Source organism: Zophobas morio, unplaced genomic scaffold (assembly GCF_036711695.1).
Source record: "Zophobas morio isolate AGI-343-1 ecotype UQ-CSIRO unplaced genomic scaffold, CSIRO_AGI_Zmor_V1 ptg000004l, whole genome shotgun sequence".
NCBI classification, from domain to species: domain Eukaryota; kingdom Metazoa; phylum Arthropoda; class Insecta; order Coleoptera; family Tenebrionidae; genus Zophobas; species Zophobas morio.
The window spans coordinates 8,989,297-8,999,479 of NW_026972109.1; the positions used below are offsets into that span (position 1 = coordinate 8,989,297).

The 10,183-nt window shown below is 34.0% G+C and overlaps 1 protein-coding gene across 1 annotated transcript; it reads left to right on the plus strand.

Annotated features, from left to right (window-relative positions):
- The first annotated feature begins 1,847 nt into the window (after positions 1 to 1,847).
- LOC135140495 (protein peste-like) lies at positions 1,848 to 8,568 on the plus strand. Its single transcript, XM_064071073.1, has 6 exons — positions 1,848 to 2,471; positions 7,288 to 7,503; positions 7,555 to 7,849; positions 7,896 to 8,098; positions 8,150 to 8,223; positions 8,276 to 8,568. The coding sequence occupies exons 1-6, from the start codon at positions 2,064 to 2,066 to the stop codon at positions 8,547 to 8,549; spliced, it is 1,470 nt and encodes a 489-aa protein (XP_063927143.1). The 5' UTR covers positions 1,848 to 2,063; the 3' UTR covers positions 8,550 to 8,568.
- The last annotated feature ends 1,615 nt before the right edge of the window (positions 8,569 to 10,183 follow it).

Sequence of the window (10,183 nt, forward strand, 5' to 3'; positions counted from 1 at the left end):
GTTCTCCGCTTACAACTTGGCAGTGATGTAATCGATCAACAAAATGTCTCAATGAATTATGTATGATTTTAAAATGGTATGTGTTTTCTTGTGATTTTTTTTTTCAATTTTTTTGTAACAGTAGAAATAAACATGTTGATAATTTCTGAAATTAGTTTTTTATTCTGCTTCAGAAAATATCAAAAAATCTGGTTGTTCCATTAAAAAAAAGTAGGCGACCCTGTCTGTCGTCGAACCCAAAGCGATAGAAAAAGGAAAAAAGTTGTAATCAAGTCGCCATGTTTAACTACATATCCACAGCAAATTTCAGAAAAAAAAAAACTAAAAAAAAAGTTACCATTCCGGGACTTATATGTAATAACCCTGCAGACTAATCGACGTGTTTTTGCGTTTTTATAGTTTCCCCAGTTCTAATTCGGTTTTATGATAGTACCCCATTTTGCAAAAGTTAACTTCCAATAGATTACTACTGCTGGTGATGGACATGTACTGTATAATGGTCACGGCATAGTTAAATCCTTATTTATGACTTATTTATATCACCGGCAGTAGTAATCTATTGTTAAGGAACTCGAATTAGAATTGGGGAAACTATTGTTTGTTTTCTTTCAGATAAATATTTTACTTGCCCAGCTGACAATGGCTGTAATAAAACTATTGTCAACGAAGCGAACGATTTTAACCCTAAGTTTTTTAGCGTTTTATGTGAGACACTCTTATCTAATTAACCAAATTTTAGCAAAAGTACGTTTCAAGAACATAAATTAAGCAAAGACAACCTAGAAAATAAAAGTTATTTGGCAAATTATAAAGTTAAGTCAAAATAAGTCAAAACGAATTAAAGCCATGTTTTGTTTTTGCTTTTCAGCTGTCTGTCATTAACTATTTTAAGTTAACGCACATTTTTACGTACCTAACTTCAATTTTATAAATAATGAGATTACATAACTCTGACGCTTATTTTTTCCAAAAAGTGAAGGGTAATATAATGGTAATTTATTATTAGAATTTGGAAGTTTTTTTAGTCATTTGCAACACAAATAACTCTTCAGTCAGACGAAATTCATTTCCTTTGGAAATTATTGCATTGTAATGTATTATGTTTCAATTAGCAAAAACCAGCCTTGAATAAAACGAAGCTAATTTTTCAGCTGAACTTATTAAATATGCACTGCCAAATTTACAACTTATTTTACCATATGTTGTATAACAACGAATTTGGGTTTTTTACTACGCAACCCGACGTCAATTTTAAGGATGCAATATTCACAATATAATAATGTTTTTTCAAGAACCATTAAACAGTGGCAATCTTATGTAAACATTTAGAAAGAGTCGTCGTTTCCGAAAAAGTGCTATGATCGAATTCATTTTCATAAGTGTTTTTGACACCCTGTATATAGAGAACATAACTCCAATTATTAGACAATAACGCTCATGATGCATACGCAATTCTACAATTATTTTATCAATTTTGCCACCTACAAGGTCATTGTTAACAACTATAGCGACAAATTTCTGGTTTGATACATTAAGACAACAAAATACGGTTTACCTTGCACGCGTTTAATAGTCAGTGATACTAAGTTAATATTACTTAAGTAATAATGGGTACTCCAGTACATCAAGCTCTATTAAAACCCAGCTTTAAAATCGTACAATACACAAAAACCAAAACAATATTTTTAACACAAGGTGTGGCGTTTGTAATGCATGAAAAAATGATCCACTTGTCTAAATTAAAAAAAAAATATGAACCATCACACCAAGGTAACAATAGCTGATTGTGATAAATATAATGACTAATTTATGACACTCAACCTTTGTTAGGCAGTTTATTTTAGCCTACCGACGAATACTGTCGGCTTTAGCGTTTTTTGTCGGAGCGCTCCTATTTATAATTTCCAAATGCATCGTTCAACGTTCACCGGTTATATATAAAAAAGATTACAGTGCTACCAATTGCGTAACATGCAATACAATTCAAAACATGCGACTTGCCGGGTTTTATCTCATTCACCTGCGAAAATAAACCACAGAAGTACCTAACACGCCGGTTCGCGATGTGGAAGAAACCTTGGCCAATCATAGTATCATCGATTCTGTGTTTTGCGGGACTTGTTATAGTTTTTGTGACACCAATTGTTTTAAAATCTTTAGTTTTTTACAATTCTATTTTAAGACCGGAGTCGCGAGTTTACAATTTATGGAAACATTTCCCGGTTCGAGTGTCTGTAGATTTTTATTTTTTTAATTGGACGAACCCAGAAGACATCTATAGTAAGGGGGTCAAGCCGAGGTTTGCAGAAGTGGGACCTTATACGTACATGGTGGATCTGGGAAAGACTGATATCGTGTGGAATGACAACAACACAGTGACTTTTAGACCCATAAAGTATTATTATTACAGTGAAGACAAAAGTAATGGAGATTTGCAAGACAGAATTACATGCCCGAACCCAGTGTCTATTGTGAGTAACTCTATGTTTTAGCGAATGGTTTTGTTAAATTTAGATCTAAAGTTCGATGTCATGCTGCTAGTTTCATTTTCCTTACTTTGGGTGAAGAAACATGCAGGGTTAAACAAATAAATTAAAATTTTCCGTAAAATCATACTACTACTACAAAAAACTGAATATTTGAAATGTCCTTTCGCAACAAAAAAATCTGGTTTCTAAAAAAATCTGGTTTTTAGAGATATGCGACAAAAAAAGAAGGTTGGGAGCTGGTTTTGATTTTAACGTTATTTATAAAATACTAGGATTAATAAAGAATCTGCGCCTTGCAAATGCTTCTATAATTAATACTCTAATTTTCGTAGCAATTAATAATTTTAATTCTATCTGAACGAAAAGCGAATTATCAAGTATGTTTCATCCTACTTCTGTAAAAGATACAAGTGTTTCAAAATTATCGAAATTTTATAACGGTTGTCCCATTTTCAAAGTTTGCTCAGTTGTCTGTATTAAGTAATTACAAGTCGTAAAACAAAACAAAAAATTACACAAGAATATGAACAACAATGAGTAGCACGTACTGGTCTCATAGTCATAATGCTCCCTTTGACGTTTTCAAGCATAACACCACAAAATTCTTAGATAAATCAATTTATTTGTTCAACTGTAACTTTTAAACTAGAAATAAAAATGAGAAATTTGATAGAGTTACTGTTGATGTTGAAAAACACTTCGAATAATTGTCCTCTACTTTGAACTTTTTTTTTAATATCCCGCAAATTTCTACCAGTTTTACAGTTTACACGTGTTTGCATAATAATTATTTTGTTACTGTTTGAAGGTAATCAATCTCAAATAGAGTAATTTCAAAGATGACTTGCACTAGGCTAAAATGCGTCATAATCGTGTATCTTTAACTTTTAAACATACACAAAGTTCAGGTATTTAATATCTGTTGTATGATTCACCACTTCGTGTTTGTACATATAGCTGCAAAACCGCTATTTGGCCTATTTTTGTTTTCACTTAAAAAAGTGAAGGAAGTAAAAACTTCCCGAGCGTAAGCTAAGGAAGTATTGTAATCGAGTCCGCCGACTGACTCTCTACTTTTACGTTTTCTCGACCTATCATGACCCCTAGAGTACGAAAAGATAGGTCTCCTGTTTCCGTCTGTCTGCCGATAATCTCAACAAGTAATGAGCCGATTGTTAGAGTTTGTACCCGAAACGTCCAAATTTTTGGAAAAAAGTCAAAATTATAAAACATTTTGCAATTTAATTTTGAATCTGCCAAAGTGAATGCTTTGAAATCTTTTAGATGTTTTAAATTTATGGTAAGCATAATAATTTTTTAATCAAAATATATTCGCTTATCCCCTCCAAGAAACTGATCAACTCAAAATTTTGCCGGATAAATACTATCTAAAACATGCAAAATATGATCAGTCTATACTCGTGATTTATCACTGCATTCATAATTTTTAGATTTGCTTAAACAGAGTGACTCAAAAACATCCAATCAGATTTCGGAATTTAACTCGTTACTATGGAAATTTGCAATTTAACACCTTTTAAATTCAACAAAGTTTTCACAAGTTTAATAGGGGCAAAATCAGTCTTATCTTAGCAAGTACTAGCCCCGCCCACCCGCCCGTATTTTCTCAGAGGATATGTCATTTGCCAAAATAAGACTTATCTTACCAAGTACTAGGAAGTACTACCCCCTTTGAAAATAAAGGGCGGGTGGGCGCTCCTAGTACTTGCTAACATAAGTCTTATTTTGGCAAATAACATATCCCCTAAGAAAATAGGAGGCGGGTGGGCGGGGCTAGTACGTGGTAGGATAAGACTGATTTCGGCAAATGGCAAATCTTCTGAGAAAATAGAGGGCGGGTTGGCGACCCTAGTACTTGTTAAGATAAAACTGATTTTGTTCCTATTAACCTTGTAAAAACCTGCGAAATTTAAAGGTGTTTAAAACTTGCAAATTTCGATAGTAACAAGTTAAACTCTTAAATCTGCCCGAAATGTGCAAAATATCATGAGATTTTACTTGTGAGTCATCATTGTATTCATATTTTTTAGATTTGCTTATACAGGTGACTCAAAAAAAATAATGAATGTATCAATTTATTTTATTGGTTAAATCAGGAAAACATAATTAGCCCCGCCCACCCACCCTACCTTCATTTCACTGATTAATTTTATCTGCATTGAATGAAATTAATGATCTTATACAAAATATAAATAAAATTAATCGTTAGAAGGAGAAGAGTGGGGGTGGGCGGGCTAGAACTTGGTAAGATAAAACTGATTTTGGTAAATGACATACTTTCCGAGAAAATAGAGGGCGGGTGGGCGGGGTTTGTATTTGCTTAAGACAAGACTGTTTTGGCTAACCACATATCTTCCAAGAAAATAGGGGCGAGTGGGCGGGGCTAGTATTTCGTAAAACAAAGTTGATTTTGGCACTTTTGACATTTTCGACTATTTTTCAACCATTTTCCAAAATTTCTACCTTTCTTCCAAAATCGCCATTTGAAATATAGCAATTTTGACAATTCCAGTTGCAAATAGTATAACAAAAAATTTACGATTAGTGTTTTTTTTTTACTCTTTTCACATCCTAGTTTCTATTAGTTTTCACTACCACTTGATTGGAAAACATAATTAGCCCCGCCCACCCACCTTAGCTTCATTTCACTGATTAATTTTATCTGCATTGAATGAAATTAATGATCTTATACAAAATATAAATAAAATTAATCGTTAGAAGGAGAAGAGTGGGGGTGGGCGGGCTAGAACTTGGTAAGATAAAACTGATTTTGGTAAATGACATACTTTCCGAGAAAATAGAGGGCGGGTGGGCGGGGTTTGTATTTGCTTAAGACAAGACTGTTTTGGCTAACCACATATCTTCCAAGAAAATAGGGGCGAGTGGGCGGGGCTAGTATTTCGTAAAACAAAGTTAATTTTGGCACTTTTGACATTTTCGACTATTTTTCAACCATTTTCCAAAATTTTTACCTTTCTTCCAAAATCGCCATTTGAAATATAGCAATTTTGACAATTCCAGTTGCAAATAGTATAACAAAAAATTTACGATTAGTGTTTTTTTTTTACTCTTTTCACATCCTAGTTTCTATTAGTTTTCACTACCACTTGATTGGAAAACATAATTAGCCCCGCCCACCCACCCTAGCTTCATTTCACTGATTAATTTTATCTGCATTGAATGAAATTAATGATCTTATACTAAACACAAATAAAATTAATCGTTAGAACGAGAAGAGTGGGGGTGGGCGGGCTAGAACTTGCAAAGATAAAACTGATTTTGGCAAATGACATACTTTCCGAAAAAATAGAGGGCGGGTGGGCGGGGTTTGTATTTGCTTAGGACAAGACTGTTTTTGGCTAATCACATATCTTCCAAGAAAATAGGGGCGGGTGGGCGGGGCTAGTATTTCGTAAGATAAAGCTGATTTTGGCACTTTTGACATTTTCGACTATTTTTCAACCATTTTCTAAAATTTCTACCTTTCTTCCAAAATCGTCATTTGAAATATAGCAATTTTTACAGTTCCAGTTGCAAATAGTATAAAAAAAAAATTACGATTAGTGCTTTTTTTACCTTTTTGACACATCCTAGATTCTATTAGTTTTCACCACCACTTTCCTAGAAAATTTTGGAAATAGAACATTGATATTTTTCAATTTCCATTATATACTAAATAAAACAAGACTAGTTTCAGGAGCAAGCAGTAGCCCCGCCCACCCACCCCTTCTTCTTTCCAGTGACTACTTTTAATTTTGTTCACCCACCCTCCTTTTTTTAGAGGATGTCATTTACCAAAATCAATCATATCTTAACAAGTACTAGCCCCGCCCACCCATATATGTGATTTACCAAAATCAATCTTATCTTGTCAGATACTAGCTCCGCCCGCACACACTGTTCTCATTCTAACGATTTTATCTCTCTTCAATTGAGATCGACCTTTCATTGGGACTAGACAAAATGAACCACTGAAATGGAGGCGGAGTGGGTGGGCGGGGTCAATTATATGTTCTTTTGTAGAGCGAGAATGCGAACTAATAGAACGTAAGCTGTTAAAAAAAGGGTTAATCCTAATTTTTTTGTTATACTACTTATTTGCTATAATATTTATTTTTTATTTCTGCAGAACAAAAAGAGAGAACGGGTGGGTGGGCGGGGCCAACTTTAAGCTTCAATCTTATTGCTTTTGTAATAAATGGAATATTGTAAACAACAGTAGTACTTTTCGTATGTGTGATTTTTTTAAATTTTACTTTCCTTCTATTCAAATACTATCAGCAACAATAGTAAATTCGAAGTTATTACAAAGTAATTAATTTTTTAGCAAACAAGTGTACTTTTACTGACGCAAGAACTAAAAAAAAAGTTTGGCAGCAAGGTTAAAACAAATTACTCTACAAAAACAAAATAATCAAAATAGTGCGTCCATACAAATTACTTAATCAATTTACCGGAAAATAATTAGTGTCATTCACATTAATAAATCACCGGTACTTGAATTTATAAAAATAAGACATAAATAGAGCGTACAAAAAACCCCAAACTTGTGTCAATAATTAACAAGCAAAATAACAAGTTAATTGAGGATTGGAAAAAACTAAAACGAAGAAATATTAAAACCCGTTTTCGTGGTGTCGCAATCGACAATGACGTCATGCGCTTCCATCTCTGAACTACAGCCCTAGGACATATAGAATACACAAAGCATAAACTATCCAAAAACAATGCCTTCTGGTCTAGTTTGACAAATATATTGATATTTTTATTGTTGCAGGCAGCTGCCCATGTTTCCCGAAATTGGAACTACGTGGTACGTAGAGGCCTCTCCTTAACCCTATCTGGAATAGCACCCACGGTTAACATATCCCGTACCATCGATGAGCTTCTATTCACAGGATATCCAGACACTCTCACTAAAATGGCCAAAACATTCCCCTTCTTCGCTGGTACTGAAATTCCACCTTGGGAACGATTCGGGTGGTTCTATAAAGTAAGTAAATCCGCGAAACACTGGTCACTTGTTCTAAATTTGTCTTTGTAGCGAAATGGTACTAGTGATTTGGAAGGCATTTACAATACTGGGACCGGGATAAATTCCATTTTTGCAAAAATCTACAAGTGGAACTATTGGAGCAAAAGCCCGTACTACGAAGGTACTTGTGCTGATATTGATGGTAGTACGGGTGAGAAGTTTGATCAAGATTCGCTTGGTGATAGAATTAAGATCTTTTCCATGGAATTGTGTCGGGCGGTGGTTCTTCAATATGTCGGTGACGTAGACGTGGATGGAATAAGTGGAAGAAAGTACCAACTGGATGACTACATGCTAGATAATGGTAGGAACACCATTTGAAAACAATAAATCGTGACCAAGTATTGTAGGTACCAAGTATCCAGAAACTAAATGTTCCTGCAGTGGCGACTGCCTCCCTTATGGTGTGTTTAACATTTCGAGGTGTCGATACGGCTCTCCTGCTTTTGGGTCTTTACCACACTTCCATAAAGCCGAACCTTACTTTAACAGTTTAGTAGAGGGTTTACACCCGGAAAAGGAGAAACACGATTTTTATATAGTCGTTGAACCTGTAAGTTTATTTTTTTGGGGAGTTTACAGTTTTCAGGATTATTAATTACAGTATACCGGATTTACACTACAAGCTCGAGCAAGGTTACAAATAAATTTACTACTACATTCCATTCCTGGCGTAACGTAAATAACAAACCCTTGTGACATCCAGTGAGCTTCATATTTTAATTTTTAGAATATACGAAAACGTGCCTACAGCGTTCCTTCCAATCATGTGGTTCGATCACAGAATTGACGTTCCAGACAGTGAGCTTTTTATGCTAAAGCAAATATTGAACGTTCGTTGGATTAGTACCACAATTGGAGTTGTGATGATGGTCGCAGGGTTACTCTTAGTCCTGTATTTTATAATGAAACAAAGACGAAGAAATGTACGAATGAAAGAAACTTTGCAAAACAAAGTTGTGTTAAAACGACCGGAAGAAAAAAAGCTGCTGAGCGAGAAATAAAAAAATGTTTTGATTGTTATTTATGTTTTATTCTTAATCCGGCCCAAATTGATTATAACAAGGTTAAAACAAGAACATTAATGAATTGACGTAAAAAGTTTAAATTATATCATTTAATAATCTAACTAATGTAAAAAAGACAAGTTTCGCAGTCAACAGGATGTAAATTTTAATATTGTCCGGGCAGCATTCTTTAGTTACGCGAAAAACCAACTGAATGGAGATGTTTGCAAAAAACTCCCGCTGAACCACAAATACGAAAAATCCATGAACCATGGGTTGTTGACTCTGCACTAACTCCACGTTATCGAAACTCAAAGGTTATCGAATGTGCCAAGCAAACTTCGGTTTCGTGCATTAAGCAAATGTTCGGGAATGACAGTGTCACACAAACTTTTACTGTCTACGTATTTCAAAACTGCTACGCAAGAAGTTCTGTCTCCATAACCTGATCAATACTGTAAACATAGAAATCTTCGAGTAATACGATTTTGCTAGAACAAATTCCGCGGCGCTTCTACAAATAGCAATTTCCAGCACGATAATTGCACACAGAAGTTGAAGAATGTCGATATTCTCATGAAAATTGTACACGCAATTCATTGTGGAATAAACCCGATTCTTTGCGACGAATTCATCGGAATTATATTTTGAGTTATCGACCTGCGACACGTTAGGTCAACGGCCAACAGCGCCCGAGTGAATAAGGTTTTAATATTTAATTTAATTAATTTCTACAAACATGACCATACGATGATTAAAAATATTGAATATTTGAGGCAAAAACGAATTCTTGTGTGTATAAAGCTCGCATAACCCCTCTGCTGTCCATTACAACCTAATAAAATTTCCTGGGCTGATATGAACATCAAGCTGGAAGGAATTTCATTACGTATATGAGCAATCAAACGAAGCGCAAAATAGAATTATCAATATTTCAATTTAGAAAAATAAAGCAGTTAAAACGTGTTTTCAACTGATAGGAGTTTAATTTTGGCCCGGAGCTTCCGCTTTGGATTACGTTAAATTTCTTGATGTAAGAATTTCAACTTTTATTCCATTATGTTATTATTAACAACAGGATTTATTATAGTTAGGTCATTTTCAGTTCATCGATCGTTTATCGTTATCAAAATTTGTCAATCAGTCCCCATCAAAAAATTGATAATGTGATCTCTACACCTGTGTAATCCATTTCAGTTTTCACTTTATTCTGCTGAAGTTACCCCAGATAAATATTAATTCAGAATTCACTTTTACCAATCTTAGGTAAGAAACTACAAAACAAACACTGTTAAACATTTTTGACAAAATTGATCCATTTCCTAGTTAGTTCACAAAAGTTAATTTACAAAATGTCTGTAGTTATCCCCTCCAAAATATTGATGACGTCATTCTACAAAATTATTAAATAAAGATTTGTTAAACAATGCTACCAGTTTTGTTGTTTAGAGAGATGTGTTAAAAAAATTAATGTACACAAATTTGTTTAATAACCTCATGTTTATGAAACTGTTTATAAATGCTAAACGCTTAAATCACTGGGCTTTACCGTTTGTCTAAAAATAATTTCGGTTTAATTAATAATGCATCAACACGTTTAGCATTAACCACATTCAAACCCATGAATCAGT